Source organism: Ovis canadensis, chromosome 11 (assembly GCF_042477335.2).
Source record: "Ovis canadensis isolate MfBH-ARS-UI-01 breed Bighorn chromosome 11, ARS-UI_OviCan_v2, whole genome shotgun sequence".
NCBI lineage: Eukaryota > Metazoa > Chordata > Mammalia > Artiodactyla > Bovidae > Ovis > Ovis canadensis.
In genome coordinates this window covers 16,589,117-16,608,345 of record NC_091255.1, presented here as the reverse complement: position 1 = coordinate 16,608,345, position 19,229 = coordinate 16,589,117, and the positions used below count along the sequence as shown (strand labels likewise).

General features: G+C 51.0%; 1 protein-coding gene across 18 annotated transcripts in view; it reads right to left on the bottom strand.

Moving 5' to 3' along the window:
* The window catches only part of MSI2 (musashi RNA binding protein 2), a 403,146-nt gene that overhangs the window by 245,551 nt on the left and 138,366 nt on the right, over positions 1 to 19,229 (bottom strand). For all 18 annotated transcript variants that reach the window (XR_011259687.1, XM_069602551.1, XM_069602544.1 and 15 more), the window contains one exon: positions 14,610 to 14,702. Coding sequence is in view for 17 of the 18 variants with exons in the window: in XM_069602551.1 (XP_069458652.1) it covers positions 14,610 to 14,702 (93 nt within the window). In the remaining variant the exon portion in view is untranslated. The remainder of the gene's footprint in view (positions 1 to 14,609; positions 14,703 to 19,229) is intronic.

Sequence of the window (19,229 nt, the reverse complement as noted above, 5' to 3'; positions counted from 1 at the left end):
CGGGGGAGCAGCAGGGCTAGGTGCAACAGGAGGCCACAGACCCCGTCTCACCCTCCTCTCGTCCTTCCCTCCTCCAGAGCAGCTGTGCGCCACGCTCAGCACCGAGCCTGCCTGAGACCCTTCAGCTCCGGAGAAGGCCCTGCCGCCCAGCCATACCTGCCTGAGACCCTTCAGCTCCGGAGAAGGCCCTGCTGCCCAGCTCCGCCTGCCTGAGACCCTTCCACTCCGGAGAAGGCCCTGCTGCCCAGCCCTACCTGCCTGAGACCCCTTCAGCTCCGGAGAAGGCCCTGCTGCCCAGCTCCGCCTGCCTGAGACCCTTCCACTCCGGAGAAGGCCCTGCTGCCCAGCCCTACCTGCCTGAGACCCTTCAGCTCCGGAGAAGGCCCTGCTGCCCAGCTCCGCCTGCCTGAGACCCTTCCGCTCCGGAGAAGGCCCTGCTGCCCAGCCCTACCTGCCTGAGACCCCTTCAGCTCCGGAGAAGGCCCTGCCGCCCAGCCCTACCTGCCTGAGACCCTTCAGCTCCAGAGAAAGCCCTGCTGCCCAGTTCTGCCTGCCTGAGACCCCTTCAGCTTCGGAAAAGGCCCTGCTGCCCAGCGAGCCTTTCCGTTCTCACGAGCTTCTCCTGCAGAGTGGAAACAGCTCCTTTATCCTGACTTCAGGGGAAGGATGGGACCCACTTATGGAAATGCTCCTGGTAACTGAATACATTCTCCTAACTCCCCATTCTGAAATGGAAAAACCACAATTTCACCATTGGAGACGCCTCTGGTGTCTGGCATAGCCCTGCCCTCTGAAACAGAGGGCCCCCTCATCCCACTGCTGTTTACTGAGCACGGACTAGAGCCCAGCACTGGGACCGACCTGGGGCTGCACACAGTGAGGAAACAGATCCCGTACTACCATCTACTCGGGGCAGAGAGGCTACATGTTAAATGTAGGCAAATCTGACTTTTTTCCCAATAAACCAAGATCCCCCCTCTTTCGTACTCCCTTATGGGTTCTTCCAGCTCCTGGTTTTTTTGAGACGATCCGCAGTTACCCTACTTTTTTACTCTCTTGTTCTCGGCTGGTGCTCCCCAACCCCGCCCTAAAACTTCAGCTACAAGTATGCAAGGATCTTGTCTGTTTCCTTCAGGGATATGCCCTTGGCCCCCAGCTCAACGCCTGGCATTCAGAAGACTGGGTGAATGAATCAACCCGCAATGTACGACGTGTGAGGCTGCAGATGAGATACCTTCTGGACCTAACGAGGAAGAATGACTGTTCCCCCACAGCAAATGGTTCTAAAACACGCTCCTTTTTGAGACTGAAATCACTTTTGCTTTTACGGGTTTTCCTTTCTCCTCTTTACATTGAGTCAATTAACATCTTCCCACCCCTTAATATTTGCAATAAATTCTAAAACCAGAAGACCAAGCTTATTAGACACAGGAAAGAAAACTTAAATGAGGATGTGGAAAGCTCTCTCAAGAGGCTAAATAAGCTCAATAAACAGGCTAGTGGATCAATATACAAATATATCTTAATAAACATCAGCTAAATGATACTGGGACAATTTCCAGACAGTATCTTCTATTTCTTCTTGGCCGAAAAAAAAGTTTACTTATTCAAACAAGTTTAAAGAGTTCATCAGCAGGGTCCAACCAGAAGAATTCTCTTTCAGTCTGTATCAGTTCAATGTTTTCCATCAAAGCCAGAGCAGCCGAAGTCAATTTCACAAACTCAAGGCATCAGGGTAGTCGAACTGAACTCAAGGTGTATGCCACTGAAAACCATACAAGACTCAATCTTCATCTTCAGGCAAAAAGGATCCAGGAAAGACTTTCAATGTGCATTATCCCCAAGGAGCCTGGAAGAACTGAGCGTTAAACCGACCCACGGGGACAGATGAGAGAGATAGGTGTTGGGGGGGGCAGGGAGGTGGTAGGGGGCAACTGCTGAAGAGCACTGGGAAGGCAACTCTAGCGGCTGAAGCTGGGTCTCGTTGCTGTTCGGTGGGTCAGTCACGTCCAGCTGTCTGCAACCCCACGGACTGCAGCACGCCAGCCTTACATGTCCTCCCCCATCTCCTGGAGTTTGCTCAAACTCATGTCTATTGAGCTGATGGTTCCATCCAACCGTCTCATCCTCTGTCTCCCCCTTCTCCTCCTGCCCTCAATCTTTCCCAGCATCAGCATTTTTTTCCACTGAGTCAGCGCTTTGCATCAGGTGGCTGAAGTACTGGAGCTTCAGCTCGTCTTTCCAATGAATATTCAGGGCTGATTTCCTTCAGGACTGACTGCCTGCGTCTTAAGAGGACGGAACTAGCAGCAGCTCATCTTTCTACCGTTTATCACACGCTGAGTTTCGGCAGGATGCTAAGAACTATGCATGTCTCAGTTCAATCATGAATCATGACAATCCCAGGCGGTTTAAGCACCATCCTCATTCCCATCCTACAGATAAAGTAACTGAGGTAGAAAGAAGTTAGATGGCTTGCTCGGAGCTAATAAATAGATGAACTGGGATTTGACACCAGCCAGTCTGAGTATTAAAAAGAAAAAAAAAAAATCTATGCCCTTATTACCAGGCTAAATGCAAAACCAGGAGGCTGGCAAACTCTGGCTTCGAGCCCAATCCAGCAGCCTTTTGTTTTTGTAAATAAAGTTTTATTGGAACACAGCCACAACCGCTCATTTTCATACCGTCTATGGCTGCTGTCACTCCTGCTACAACGGCAGAATGGAGTGCTTGTGAGAGACCATCTGGGCCCCAGAACTGAAAACAGTTATTATCTGGTCCTGCTCAGAAAACAACGTGCCAACCCCTACTCTGCACACGGTTGGTTCTCAGCGCTTCCACCTAAGAGCTCCTCACCAGGAGTGAAGTCAAGAAAATCCCGAGACGGCCCAGAACGACGGGGGACGGAGCCTATCGCAGCCAGCAGCTATCCTGAAATGCCTCCAAGTCTCAGGGTTTTTCAAAAACAATTATGCAAATTTTGCAGTTCATGCCATAATATTTGTTCTAACATAATATATGTTTTAAACAAACAACCATAAAGTCACAGTCAGCTTCCTGGAAGACGCGCCACAGACACCCTAGGGCCCAGCTCACTGCTGGCCACGGCGCCCACAGCCCTGAGGGAGGTGGCCAGCCCAGCAGCCGCGCTGGAGCTGCAAGCCCAGGGCTCCTGGCTAGGGCTCAGGTCTGCACTCGGGGTCCACTGTCGTCTGTCTGCAGCTCCGAGCAAGCCGTTCACGCTCTCCCAAGCTTCCTGTCCTGGCTTCCAAATGGGGACAGGCTTCCCTCCCCACAGGGCCACTGGGGCAATTCTAAGTCAAAAGGTACATGGGCGAACGGCAATCTCTGAATCAGAACAAATGCCAACTTAGATGGAACGGAGACCTACAACATCAGTAAATCCTCCTTTTTGCTACTAAAACACATCTATCAATAAAGGAAATAGGGTATTCCTTTTTATTTTCTGTTGAAGTATAGTTGATTTTTAATGTGCGAGTTTCTGGTATACAGCAAAGTGATGCGGTCTTACACACACACACGTACACACACACACACACACACACACACACACATATGTATATGGGCTTCCCTGATAGCTCAGTTGGTAAAGAATCCACCTGCAATGAAGGGGACCCCATTGGATTCCTGGGTCGGGAAGATCTGCTGGAAAAGGGATAGGCTACCCACTCCTGTATTCTTGGCTTACCTTGTGGCTCAGCTGGTAAAGAATCTGCCTGCAATGTGGGAGACCTGAGTTCGATCCCTGGGTTGGGAAGATTCCCCTGGAGAAGGGAAAGGCTACCCACTCCAGTATTCTGGCCTGGAGAATTCCATGGACTGGGGGTCCACGGGGTCGCAAAAAGTTGGCCATGACTGAGCGACTTTGACTTTCACACACACACACGTGTCCTTTTCCATTATGGTTTATCACAAGTCATTGGATATAGCTCCCTGTACTATACAACAGGACCTTGTTGTTCATCCATCCTGTACACGGTAGTTCGTATCCACTAGCTCAAATGACCAATCCAACCCTCCCTTCCCCCTTCCCCTTGGCGACCGCAAGTCTATGTTCTACGCCTGTGAGTCTGCTTCTGTTGAGGCCCCGTGTATAAGTGACAGCGTATGATATCTGACTTTCTCCTTCTGATTCATTTCACGTAGCAGGATCATCTCTAGGTCTATCCATGCAGCTGCAAATGGCATTACTTCATTCCTTTTTATGGCTGAGAAGTATTCCACTAGGCTCATGTCCCACATCTTCTTCATCCATTCATCTGTCAACGGACATTCACGCTGTTTCCACGTCTCGGCTATTGTAAATAGTGCTGCTATGAACACAGGGGTGCATGTATCTTTTCGAATTATTGTTTTCTTGGGATATATGCCCAGGAGTGGGACTGCTGAGTCCTAAGACAATTCTTTATTTTGAGGGCTCCAAAATCACTGCAAGTGGTGACTGCAGCCATGATGAAATTAAAAGACACTTACTCCTTGGAAAAAAAGTTATGACCAACCTAGATAGCATATTCAAAAGCAGAGACATTACTTTGCTGACTAAGGTCCGTCTAGTCAAGGCTATGGTTTTTCCTGTGGTCATGTATGGATGTGAGAGTTGGACTGTGAAGAAGGCTGAGTGCTGAAGAATTGATGCTTTTGAACTGTGGTGTTGGAGAAGAGTCTTGAGATTCCCTTGGACTGCATGGAGATCCAACCAGTCCATTCTGAAGGAGATCAGCCCTGGGATTTCTTTGGAAGGAATGATGCTAAAGCTGAAGCTCCAGTACTTTGGTCACCTCATGCAAAGAGTTGACTCACTGGAAAAGACTGATGCTGGGAGGGATTAGGGGCAGGAGGAGAAGGGGACGACAGAGGATGAGATGGCTGGATGGCATCACCGACTCGATGGACGTGAGTCTGAGTGAACTACAGGAGATGGTGATGGACAGGGAGGCCTGGCGTGCTGCTATTCATGGGGTCGCAAAGAGTCGGACACAGCTAAGCAACTGAACTGAATTGAAGGCAACTCTAGTTTTCAAAGGAGCCTCCATACTGTTTTCCACGGTGGCTGCACCAACTTACATTTGGGGTGGTCTCTTTTTAAAGAGAAAACCTTTTTGTTGTTGTTGTTGTTTTAATACCAGAATCAGCAAACTGCTTCACAAGCTACCACAGCACTTCTCTCTCTGCTGCTGCTGCAAGTTGCTTCAGTCGTGTCTGACTCTGTGCGACCCCACAGACAGCAGCCCACCAGGCTCCTCCAGCCCTGAGATTCTCCAGGCAAGAACACTGGAGTGGGTTGCCATTTCCTTCTCCAATGCATGAAAGTGAAAAATCAAAGTGAAGTCACTCAGTCGTGTCCGACTCTTAGCGACCCCTTGGACTGCAGCCCACCAGGCTCCTCCATCCATGGGATTTTCCAGGCAAGAGTGCTGGAGTGGGGTGCCACTGCCTTCTACCCAACTCTCCGGCAGTTCCCTAACAACACTAATAAGAAGATCAGAAAGACTGCCTCTGATCGTTCCATACTTATACTTCCTGAAGAGAAAAGCACCTTAAATGGTTTTTTTCAAGGAATAACACTCTACAAACAATAAGCAAGTCTGAAAATACTTGCCTCTGCTGCCAATTATAAAAAGACCATTACCAACCTCAACAACCAAAAATCTCTAATTTACAACTAATCCGATTCTACAAATTACATCTTCCATGACAGACCACCTAAAAAATGACTTCCTGTAAACAAACCATTCTACTGTTTGTTTTGAATATAATTAAATCCTTATTTTGCTCTTTAACTACAAGAAACTCACTTTCTTGCTACAAAGGGCAGAGATTTTTATTTTCAAAAGACACAGAAATGGGGCTCCTACACTCCACATCCAGATGAACCGCCCTCGCCTGGGGCTGTGGGTCTGTCTGTCTGTCCTGCCGTCCTCAGGCCACTTACTATGCTTGCTGACCTGTGTGGACTCCTGCCCGCAGCGGCTGAATTAAATCAGGAGTGCAGACTGTAAACAGTTCAAAGTAAGTGCTCTGGAACATACAGGAAAGAATACTTAAATCTGCTGGAGGTGATCAAAAGTTTCATGCCTTTTGGAGTTTCAGGCCAAGCGTCTCAACTTCTCCCACCTCCCATTTATTTAGGGTGAGCGATTTATTCTGGTTTGCAGTCCAGAGCTCTTGAAAAAGCTCTCAGTCCTAGGCAAACCAGGACGATTGGTCACCCTACCTTTCTCAGCCCCGTTCTTCTCCTAACAATCAGGAATCCATCAATAATATTCATTGTCTGCCTGCTATGTGTTATCTTCCATCTGCGTCCACCCCGCCAACGCCCAACCACTGCACTTTGCAAGGAGTAATCATCAACCTTTCACAGTTAGGGCCCTTCTGCCCAGATTCTTCCACCCTGGAAACGTCCTGGTCACACAAACAACCCATGAAGAAGAAAGGACCATCACCCTGGCTGCAGAAGGTATGCGGACTTGAAGCAAATCAGAACCCACTCTGCCAACAGCTCGACTCTAGGAAGACAATACGGAGTGGAGAAAAAATGGAAAACGCACATACAAATTCAATCTATCAAATCTCCTATTTATTTTATGCAAAGTTTTCCCACTGCTTATTAATGCCAGCTTTCCCTCTACCATTTAATCTCTGCTTCCATTTCATTCTTGGAGGCCTGTGATTATTCTAATTCAGCATTTGGATGACTTCATTTCCGCTCAAGTACACCCAGGTCAACTTGGATAGAAAAGAAAGAGGAGGAGAAGAAAAATAATCAGCTAAAAGCTATTAAATATCAGCCGTGTGCCTCATGATTGGTTTTAAAGGCAGCAGTAAGGTTAGCAACAGTCAGAAACTCACCCCTTCTGCCTCTGCCTGCATATTAACATTTTTTCTGGGGCTCTCACTCTTGGGGCTTCGAATGTAAATAAAGTACTGATGGGCGGCCCATTTTCAGCTAATTCACAAATACCAAGTTTGAATACACAGAGCTGTAAAAATTTAGAGGGTGGTAACCTGACAAATCCAGCCGTTCTACAGAGAGACTAATTCTCAGAGGACAAAGGAAACGGGGTGGGGTGGGGAGAGGGAGAAGAGAAAGAAAAAAGCACACGCAACCTAGGTCGTGGAGTATCCTATTGGTGGGCCAAGGGGTGGGCAGGAATCTCCGTATCAGTGTTCACTCCACACAACAATGGGATCCGATCTCTATGCCAAGTCTAAATGAACTGAGCTTTCTCCTCCGTAAGAACCACTCCTTGCACCCACTGGCACAAGCTTGAACCGTGATTTCTCAGACACTTTCAGTTCCCACTGAAGTACATCCAGGGGGAGAAAGGCTTCTTTCTCATGCTAACAACTCCATTGTAAGTGACGCCTTCAAGCTGCCAGGAGGGCTCTGGGAAGGTGAGCTGGAGGAGCTCTGAAACCCCTTCTCCCCCGAGGCTCATTAACTCCTTCCTGCCCAAGGGCTCTCCTGCCCCTGCTTCTCCTCTTCCGGGCCCCCTATAAAACCTCAGTGGTGCTAAACCACACTGGGAAACACGGTACAAACACACAGCCAGGAAGTCTGTGCCTTCTCCCTCTACCTACTATGCGGACGCATGTGATTAGCATAATCTCAAAGTTTTCCCAGCTTGTGATCCAGAAGGCACCCTATTTCTCCATTTGTATATTTTAAAACACTGTTAACCGAGCAATAATAATGTCTGATGCATTTGCCTAACAACAGCTGGCTATATTTTATACACTAAAAGGGAAATGGGAAGTTTTCCTAGAAACCCACTCATCTATTTCAGGAATTCCTTTTTTTAAGCAGGGGGAAAAAAAAAGAAGATTTAGGAGAAGTGAGGTTGGGGTGCTCAATCAATCTGCTTCTAACTCAACTTCCTCCATGGGCTGCAGCAGAAATGGAGGAAGAAGTTCACCGGGAAAACAGAAAGCTGTTCGGCAAGAGGGTTTCCCTGCAAAGCCCAAGGCTCATATTACTTGTGGGCTCTGTTTGTTCACCTGGACCGGGAGGCTCAGGCCCGCAGATGAGGCAGGAGTCCCCTGTTTGCCAACTATGACTTTCTGCCCTTAGCAGCTCTGCCAGGGGTCACAGGGCAAATAAAGTCCCCTCCGTCATATGACACACTTCTGAAGGGGGAGACCAACACAAACCAGCCAGAGATCTAATAAAACACCAGGACAGTGTTGGCCCTGCTCTGAGCTATTACAGGAAGAAAGTTTAAACACACAGGTAGCCTTCAGCAGGGCTGGTCAGGGAGGAAAGCGCAAACGGCCCTTTCTGGTGCACTCTGGAGTTCCAAGTCAAGGTCCGAGGGACGCCACGGCCCTCCAGAGCGAAGGCCCGCAGGGGACAGGTGAGCCCGGCACGCCGAACACTCACTTTCCAGTAAGTCCGCGTGTGCAAACCACTTCAGAAGACGCTGGCCTCGTGGGGGCCGTGAAGTCCACAAAGGACAGACACGACTTTTGTTTTCCAGGCCTGGTCGGAAAGAACCATACACCTCCCAGAGCTCCGTGTATCTACGGCTCGCCTTAGGAAGCAATAAAATCCCAGCCCACTCTCAGGAACACAGTGGCTTGCTTATTTATTTTCGCACAGATCTCCTGCCTTTCCCACTTCAAAGGCTTTATGATATCTTCATTCTAGATCCTTCTCTCCTCACACGCACACAGCATCAACGGGAACATCCATGCAGCGGCCGGGGGTCCCCGCGTCGTGCCTGCACGTAAAACCTGGAGACAGCAGAGATGAGGCAGACCCCGCACGAGTGGGCTCGATGAGATCTCATTACATTAAGCAGACAACTCCTCGTTTCCCATGTGCCCCCCCACCAAAGTTTTCTAGCACCAGTCTCTAAGTCAAGCTGACTTCCCTTAGGGCTCGAAGGCCCCTTTCGGTCTCATTTCCACGGGGCTCGCCTTCAACGAGGCAGAGGGGAACTTTACGGACCTCCTTCGCGGGCCTCGCCACGGTCAGGGGCTGGCCCAGCGAAGGGTTAAAGCCCTCACGTCAAACCCGCACTCTCGGGCACTCGCCCAGAAGGGACATGGGAACCAGGGCAGCCAGCGATAAAGGCTGGATTGTAGCAGCCCACTGAATTGGAAATGACTTGGAGGCCTAATGAAACAGAACTTTGGCAGCAAAACAGAATGAAAGGAATGAGACAGTAAAAGGCTGGAACAAAGGGTGCAGAGTCGGTTCAGCTTAGCAAAATAAGCTCACTTTGTTGGTGGGGAAAGCCAAAGCCGATTAGGATAAACCAATGACTAAGCGTAAGTCTTCCAAACTAATTACACAGTTCACCATGTGAAGTATAATTGGGAGCCTCCAGATGCGGGCTGCTCTGCTTTCAGAGAGTTATATAAAGTGAGAATCACCTCGCGAGCCCGCACCGAGCAGCCCTCTCGTCGAGGTGAACAGCTCAAAGGTGCAGAATGGCTCCATCCGGGACGAAGCCGAGAATTCATTAAGTTTAAAGGCCTCTTTTTGATCTCCCAAATCCTATAAGTGAGAATTTTAGAAACCGGTACTTGAAGGAGGGGCCTAAAGGGGAGAAGGAGGAAGCTCTGGTACACGGAGCGGCTTTGATCCCAGGGCTTTTTAATAATCGCCACGCCAGGCTCATCCGCACAACTGCGGCGGGGGAACGGCGCCCAACAGCCCGATGGATGGTCGGGGTTTGCGTGCGTGTATCGAGAGCATCATTTATGCGCCACTTTTCAGAGTGGTCTATATACATCATTCTTGCCGGCATGAAATCATCGGCACAGATAGCGTCCACTAGGAAACCTGAAGCAGTAAAATAAATTACCGGAGACCAACATTCCTGACAAATGAGCCTTCTCCCTCTGAGGGTGGGGGCTGCTCCGTGGTAAAGTGGGAGATGAGGTTCTAGAAACCTTGAACTCAGGTGAAAATGAGGGACTCTGCAGGCTGCACGACCGTGGACAACTTCCTGACCTCTCTCAACACCAGCTTCCTCATCTGCACAAGAGATGTCCCACCCACCTCACTTGGCATCCCTGAGAACCAAATTTTTTATTTTAATGCATTAAAAACCTCAGCACAAAGCACATGGCCCTCTAATCCAGAAACATCAAAACACAGTAAAGAGGTTCACACTAACATCTCAACCTCACAAATTCTTCATCTTCCTTCATTCAGATCTAGCACAGGTAATAAGAAATTGGACATAGTTTACAGTTTTCCCTAACCTTACTCAAAGGATGAAGATTCCAGTTTATAAATGGTAGCTTTTTCCAAATAGAGAATCCCTTCATCGCCCCTGGATCCTGAAGTGCACAAATTAACTCTACCACCGTTACAGCTGATTTGTTGACTATTAATACATCATGCTCATTACTAATGACAACATCTTGTCTTGGTTACAGTCTATAGATACCATAGATACCTATCTATCTATCTACCTACGTAAGTTTACTTAAACACTTTCAAAATTATTCAATTTTCAAGCTTGAAACCAACCTTAGGAATAATCGAGTACAGAGGCTGGCAAATCACGGCCCATGGGCCAAATGGGGCCCCAAACTTGTTTTCAAAAATAAAGTTTTATTGGAACAAAGCCATGCAATGGTTTGTGTGTTGGCTACAGCTGCATTCTCTGTACAGCAGAAGTGGGTAGCTGTAACAGTGCCAAAACTATTTACAAGTTTACAAGTAAAATGCTTTACGAGTTTTCCACGCCCTTCCCTGAGGTGAGAAGCTGAGGCCAGGAAAGCAGGGGCCTGTTAAGGGGCTGCAGTGGCGTCCCCATGCGGCCATGCCCGGTATGAGGGTCTGAGGTGCCTCTTCTTAGTTGACTCCAAAGAGGGGGCCAGAATAACTACCCAGGGGGTGAGAATGGCACCGAAGTCAGCAGAGTCCTCATGCCGCGACTGCACAGTCTCATCTTAAATACAAACAAGTAGCGACACCCTTAACCTGGGGGCCAGGTGGTAAATCTCTGGGAAGCAAGTGGGAGAAGAGCACCAAAGGCAATTACAAGCCTCCAGCTTGAGTTACATCAAGCTCGGGGTGTACAGTCCTGCACCCACTCCGCTTGCAGTAATGGCATACTCAGCCCTCCCGAGCTCAGCCCTAGGACGGCCACCTTCCCCATCCTGATTGCCACCTGAAATAAACAGCCGAGCAGCTGCCACCTCAGGCAAGACGGGAAGAGCGAGAGCCAAGAGGCCTGACAACGAGGGAAAACCGAAAGGAAGGCGGCAAACTCTGAGCAGAGGCTGCGCAGGGGCGGGAGGTTCCGGCCCGGGAGGAGGAGGGCGTGCACTCTGGCTGTTATGGCCCAGTCCACCTGGTGACCTCTGCTGAGACTTCACCCCCCTGACCTGTGCTCTCCACCCCTGCAAACGGGCTGCTGAGGACACCTGAATCTGCTGTGTGGAAGCAAGAGGCCGTGCAGGCCCAGGTCCCCAGCACTGCCCCTGGGCACCCGAAGAGGACTCCCATCTCTGCCTCTCCTGGGCACCCTCCCTGCCCTAAGTCTATCTCATGGGTCGGTAAGCAGTTGAAACAGGACCTAAAGTTTGGGTTCTATTATTAGACAAGCCTAGAGGGGAAGTCTGTGACCTTTCAGGAGGCTGTGACCTTGAGATAAAGATACAGTGCCACCAAGACTTTATTTAACAATCTACAAAATAGGCAGGGCCCTGCCAGCATCCCAGAGAAGAATTAAGTGAGATAATAATGTAAGTCAATGGCCTGGCCCATGGAAGAAAGAAAGTAGAAGTTCTTTGCAACCCCATGGACTATAGCCTGCCAGGCTCCTCTGTCTATGGGATTCTCTAAGCAAGCATACTAGAGTGGGTTGCCATTCCCTTCTCCAGGGGAGCTTCCAGACCCAGGGATCAAACCTGGGTCTCCTGCATTACAGACAGATTCTTTACCATCTGAGCCACCAGGGAAGCCCGACCTGGCCCATATCCAACACTTAACACGCACTCTCTAAATTATTCACTAAATTACACCTTCCTAATGTGCAGTTAGGAGAAGGCAATGGCACCCACTCCAGTACTCTTGCCTGGAAAATCCCATGGATGGAGGAGCCTGGTAGGCTGCAGTCCCTGAGGTCGCTGCGAGTCGGACACGACTGACGTGACTTAGCAGCAGCAGCAGCAGCAGTGTGCAGTTACCCACCTGCAAAGAGCCCCCAACAACCCGACACAGTGGGGAGTGTGTGCAGGTGTGTGAGCAAACCTTCCGCAAGTGTGTGCGTGTTTTCCCGTTTCCCTCAATCAGTGCGACAATTTACTGCTACTCCTTTCACGGGTGCAGGGCGCATGGCCCTTGAGGCCCAGCTGCAGGGTCTCCCCTTCAGGGATCCTCCTGGACTCAAGCGAATTATACCAGAATCCTGAGCGGCAGGGGACCCTACCCTAGGGAACACACGTCACACCAGCCACCAGCCAAACAAGGAACAAGCTCCTGCGAATACAGGCTCAGCTACCCCGCAGAGCACGTTGACGCACCAGGCTACTGACACAGGAGCATACGGAGCGTGAGAGCTGGGATATGCTCAAAGGCCTCCTTAGTCCTTCAATGAAACACTTGGTAGGTTTACGCATCCTGCTGGAATCCGCAGATATTACTGCAAAATTAACTGAGCGGCTTCAGACCTGGCGAGTGCCAAGTCAGGGAAGACAGTCTGTGGCCGTCTGCAGACAAGAGGACGCGGTTCCCAGGACAGGGACGGCCGCTGCTGCGGGTTCGCCGCTTCCTGCCACCGGCTGACGGACTGAGTCACAGCGTTAAGTGCTAATGAAGGACATCGGAAAGACAGAGCGAGAGGGAGAGACCAGCGCCGGGCATGTGTGGAGATGCGGCAAGTACGAGCCTGCTCGGGATATTCTAACAGCCCATCTGGGCAGCATCAACTTTCCTGACACCCGCAAATTGGCCCATGAGATTCCAAGGCAGGTTACAGCTCGAAAAAGAAATCCCACTTCGTGTTTGCAAACACTACCCCCCAGCCTGGTTTTAAAGGCGGAAACGGTAGCAATGAGGGCCGGCACTCCAGAGCCTTCCATTATGCAAGCTGTGTTTGTCTCATTAAATTATTTCCAATCTCTCTCCCTGGGCAGGGCGGGGCTGGGCGATGGACCCATCCCCCTTGGCACTCGAAATCAGTCCTGAAGAGCAGCGAGAGAAAGGACATCAGCACACTCAGCTGTTCTTTATCCCGCCAGGATGAATCAGCCCCCAGCTGGCAATGCCAGACAGTGCCGTGGGGAAGGAGCCTTTCATAACCGACCCGAAGGGCAGCTAAGTGCCACTCGGAAAGCAAGGCTGGGTGGGAGGAGGCTGGGTTCTGGGAAGCATGGTCTCCCATCCATGCAGGAACTGATGGACGCCAGAAACAGGAAAAGCTCCCATTTTGAGGCTCACCAGGAGTCAAAGCCCACCCCCAAAGAGGAGCCCACGGCAGCCCTCTCCCGGAGATGGGCCCTCTCCCAGCTGGCCATCACTGCGGGCAAGGAACGAAAGCACAGAACTTTCAGGCCGGCCGGTGAGCAGCCGTGCCTTTCTACAACCCAGGGCACGCGTGACGGGTATCACAGATGAAACCGGTGATGGAGCTTAGGACGGTGTCTTCCAGGACCCTGGGCAGGCAGCCCTCTGCACTCCCGCCCTGCAGCGGGCAGGGGGCACTCGATACAGGCCTGTGCAGAAGCAGCTCGTCGCGCCTGCAGACCCAGGACCAGGCCCACAGCTGCTCAAAGACACAGAGACAGCGGGCCTGCATGCCCAGTCACCTGCCAGCCTCCTGGGACACACGAGCCCGCGGGGGGCGCCGCACGACAGCCAGCAAGGCTCAGTGCCCCTCAAGCCACCCTGTGGGGGCCGGGGGGCAACAGTCCCCCGAGGAACGGGTCCCCCTCAGGAAGAACCCACCCTCCAAGGCCGTGCCTCCCCACCAAGCAGAAAGGGGCTGAATGAATCACCCACGGTTATGCACCCTGTCTGTCTGCCTGTCTGACTCTCACGCACTCTCACGCTCGGTTTCCTGACTCCTCTGGGGCCTCTTGAGTCGCTCCGGGCCCAAACCCCCGGCACAGCCCAGGGGATGATCGCACCGCTGTCCCCTGGACATCCTGACAGGTTCGCGCCCAGCATCTTCCCTGGGTTTCCTCAGGCATTTGACAGGGCAGGAGGGCTCAGCCCCTAGGGAGCCTCCTCTCTCGGTGTGTCCTCCAGAAAGGCCCAGAACGAAGCCCAGTGCCGACACAGAGACCAGCTTCTGCGGGAGCTCCTGCCCTGTGACTCCCAGCTCACAGTCCCTTCCCTAGCCGGCGCTGACCCCGTCAGCTCCCAGCCCAGGCCCCACACGACCAGCCAAGGCTGGTGAAACTGCACTCAAAGCCCGCTCTGTGTGTTCCTGCCGGCGCACGGGACTCCGTGCCCACCACAAGCCAGGCTCTTCCATCTCGGCTCCTGCCGAATCCCATTCACATCTCAACAGCCAAGTCCAAGGACAAGGCTCTGGAGGAGACGGTTGTGGCAAAGGCAGGGGCCACAGCAGCCATTTTGAAGGACAGAGGAGGCTGCCCCAGCCCCACATGCCACTTACCTTGCCAAACTGCTCGAAATACTGCTTCACGTCTTCCACCACCGTGTTTGCAGACAGTCCTCCTACAAAGATTTTCTTTGTTCTTGTGACCATCTGCAAGAAACAACAAGAGGAAGACAGGGGTTAACTTGGTTATCTGAAGCCACGCTCACTGAGCTGTTGAACAAGCCTCTCTACATACTTCTCCAGAGAGGAAGGCGATGTGAGGACTATCTCAGCCGCTCAGAGCAGGCCCTTCAGACGTCTCAGGATGCCAGAGACAGTCACGAGGAATACCTTAGGCCTTCAGGCCGCAACCTGAAAGCGGGCATTTCATGCAGATGGAGAGTGGACTTCAAAGCCTCACTGGCCATAACACACAGCTTCATTGTGATGTGAAGTCACACGTCAGAGCTATTTTAAACCGAAGAGACGCGAACAAAGGAGAACTATGTGCAGAAAGACATGCTGCCCAGAAAGTACCCACAGAATCTGTCAGTAAGAAACTCACACGTAATTCACAGCTCTGTGCAGACTGCCTGCACGGAGCCATTCTGGGTGCTGGCTTGTGTCCGCCAGCAGGACAGGCACTGGGAGGGTCAGCCCCCGACGCCCGCCCCCAGGGCTCCTGTCCCTCGGGGTTTCTCACCATTCCCCTTGACGTGTCCTACACTCAGTCAAGCCCAGCTTGTCCCCAGGCCTCCCCACCTCTCTTCACGCAGGTTCTCCTTGGGAGACCTCTCCACGCCTGTACCTTCCATGCCAAGCTGACTACCCCCCAAGATGCAACGCTCTTCTCCAAAATGCCAAACACCTATGTGGCTGCCCCACCCAGAAGCTGCATCTCTCGCTTCTGAGCCCCCTAATGCCGTGCCCCTCTGCCTCTCACACACTCGCTACTTTCCACTTGGTGCTAAAGTGAGTGATAATCCTACCCTCCTTACCTCCTCCCCCAGACTGTCTCCTGACTCCTCTCAGGATGCCCTGCAGTGCAAACACAGGGCCAGGCGCACAGAAGCCCACACCCGAAGTCTGGTGGATACAAAAACAAATGAACTTCTGAAATGGTCCCCCTTCAAAATCCCACCAGTCCCAAAGCAAAAGGAGGCGGAAGTTCAGTGATGTCAGCTCTTCAAAGCGGGACCAAGAACCTCACATGGAAGAGTGAAGACCAGCAAAAGGAATTTTATTCTGAAAACTAAGTTAGGCTACGTGGGTTTGCGGGTTGCTTTGTTTGTTTGGTTTCTCTTTAACATCAAATTAAAAAATGTAAAACTCAGCGGACACAGGATCTCCCCAGCCTAGTCACACACAATGAAAACACAACATCTTAACTCAATGGGTAGACTCTCGTCACAATACACACACACACACATCAAATCATCACACTGGAGGGCTTCCCTGGGGGCTCAGTGGTAAAGAATCCGCCTGCCAATGCAGGAGACACAGGTTCAATCCCTGATCCACACGCTGCAGAGCAACTAAGCCCGTGCTCCGTAACGATTGATCCTGCGCTCTAGAGCCCGGGGCTTGCAACTTCTGCGGCCCGAGCGTCTTGGAGGTGTGCTCTGCAACAAGAGAAGCCTCCACAGTGAGAAGCCCGAGAGCCACAGCTCCACGGGAGCCCCTGCTCTCTGCAACTAGAGAGAAGCCTGCGCAACAACGGAGACCCAGCACAGCCAAACATTAAACAAACAAATAAAAGCATTTTTTTTTAAATCGTCACATTGCGCACTTTAAGTAACTCACCATTTTATTTCTCAATTATACTTCCATCAAGCTGGGGGGAAAAATGTTTGATGAGAACATACAAAGAAAACCAAGACTGAAATCCCAAACCAAATCGATGAGAGGAATCTGAGAACATTAAAAGAAAATCCACCCACCACGTCACTCACGTGTATGAAAAGTCAATGCAGGACCCCCGAGTCTGGGGGGCGTGGCTGCCTGGACCACTTATTACCTAGTCTCCAGATACATCTGAGGAGACAAGGAACCAACAACCCCAACCAACAGTAGAGACTCAGCAGAGCGACGCCCGAGGGCACAGCCGTCAAGACACACCGTGCTAAGGAGTGTGAAAGGCGCTGGGGACCTGGCTTCCGTGTCCCAGTCTGAGTGGGACCACGGACAGCACCTCCCGGGCTGGGTTCTGGGCGCTGCACGGCGGTCCTCTACCAGAGCTCCCAACTAACCCTGAACCCTCCCAGATCTGCGGGCTGGGCGGTCCCGACGGGGAGGCTCCCTAACCCTGGGCCCTCACACTTCAGCTCAGTGGCTCCCAGACGGGACCCAGGCCACCGGAGCCCACGGACCGAGCCCGACCTGGACACCCCGGAGCGGACGTCCTCCACTGTCTCGGGGACGCATGGCCTGACGACTCTCGTATGTCTCACTGCTGGGGACCACCAGGCAGTGGTCAGCACGTGTGTTTAAAATCGTCCTTTACTATTTGTTTCATCTTTTTCAGATGAACAAGAGATTAGATGAGCTACTGTACATGAGGACATTCTATGAAGATCCCACCGGTGTCCACACCACTGAGCCCCTCTGGCTAACGGGCAGGCACCTTATCGAGCTGCTTGTTCCTTTCCTTCCTTGTCTCCCTGCTTATCTATCAGTCCCTCTGGGGGGGTCACCTTCCCAGTAAAGCTCCACCAGGCCTTCACCTCATTTAAATCTCTCCCTACACTCACTAATCGCCAAATTCTATGAACCTAACTGTCCTAATGCATTCGTTCAGCAGATACTACTACGAGCAAGGTGCTGCAACTTACATTCTAACAAAAATATGGAGTTTAATCCACTTTAAAATGGAGATTTAATAATTAGCCTACCACACAAGATTCCTGTTAAATGAAATAACATATGCCAAAGTGTCCACTGGGACACCTCAGAGATGCTAAATACATGGTCACTGGTCACTGTACCTGAATCCAAAGTCAGTTACTAAATCCATCCTTGAAGCTCAGAACAAAGGTGCAGTAAAAAGAAATCCTTTATCCAACACTTTGATAAATCAACCCTTGTTGCCCCATTCTCTTCCACTGTCATTTCAAAAGCGCTTTCCAGCATCTCCACGTGGTTTCAGATTGGCAAAGACGCCCAACAGTTTCCTTTTACATTTTTCATTCCTTTTTTTTTAGCTCCAGCAAAGCAATTAAATAGCTATAAAGTAACACTAATGTGACCTACAAACATGCATTCGTGGAGTTCTCAACTTAAAGCAACTCTGGAGAGACATTTCGTAAAATGAACCCCGTGGTCTCATCCAGACATGGTGTAGAGCCAGGTGGGTGTAGACAGCTGGCCCTATTTCTATTCCAGTCGTTCACACGGACGCAGAGATTTACACGACCAACATGTGTTCATTCTAAATAACAGAAGTCAACAGCACGTTCATTCCCCAGTAGCTGGTGAGACAAGAAGGTCCCCTCCAACACCCTCTACAGTTGCCCTACGGCCATAAACCTGCCAGGGCAGAGCCCTATACACTGGGGAAGACACCCAGTTATAAATCTACATGGTCCCAAAACAGTCTTTAAAATACTTTATTTTTAAAACAAGGATGAGAAATTCCAGGCCCCAGACAATGTGCCAAAGTGTTCAAGTGACTAAAACATCCTCTCCAGGAACCAGTTCAGCTGCGGAGATGGGTCCCACTCAACAAACACTGAAAGGAGACAGATTTAATCAAAACCTTCCGAACGTGAAGAGGCCAGTGGGAAGATGGGCAACGCTTGGTCAGCCGCTCGCCGATGTCAAGGCTTCAGGAGAAGGGAGCGTGGCGGTGGTAGGGAGCTCCGCAGGTGACCCATCCCACCAAGGGCGCTGCGGGAAACGGGAGCGCTTCATTTTGTCAGTTCTGGGGGTATCACTGCCACACGGGCCGCTCACTGCTCCACGATCTGCCCTCTGGAGAGGGACGCAGAGGGCAGCGGAGGACGCTGGAATCACACGCTCTCCCGTTTCCCTCCCACCTCCATGACTGCTGAGGACAGCAGGAAGAGGGCAGGGTGGAGACGTGGTATCCAGCATCTCTGGGCACTCTTAAGGAATGAAGGTCCTCAAATCCCCATCAGTACTGTCCAGGTTTCACGTCTATGTAAGTGTGTTCTTGCGCGCGCACGTGTGTGTGTGTGTGTGTGTGTGTGTGTGTGTGTGTACATGCCTTGGCGGGGTACCTCTCTATTCCCCATCCTTGAGTCTTGGCTTCTATTTACCCCAGGAATCACGCAGCACCCCCAGATCTTTAACCCTCTTCTGACTTTGGAAACAGTGAGCAGGCCTGGTGACTTGCTGGCCCCCGACTCTCTAGTCCTTGGTATTATTAAAAGTCCTCTGCAAAAGGGAACCCTCTTACACTGTTGGTGGGAATGCAAACTAGTAGAGCCACTATGGAGAACAGTGTGGAGATTCCTTCAAAAACTGGAAATAGAACTGCCTTATGACCCAGCAATCCCACTGCTGGGCATACCCACCGAGGAAACCAGAATTGAAAGAGACACATGTACCCCAATGTTCATCGCAGCACTGTTTATAATAGCCAGGACATGGAAACAACCTAGATGTCCATCAGCAGACGAATGGATAAGAAAGCTGTGGTACATATACACAATGGAGTATTACTCAGCCGTTAAA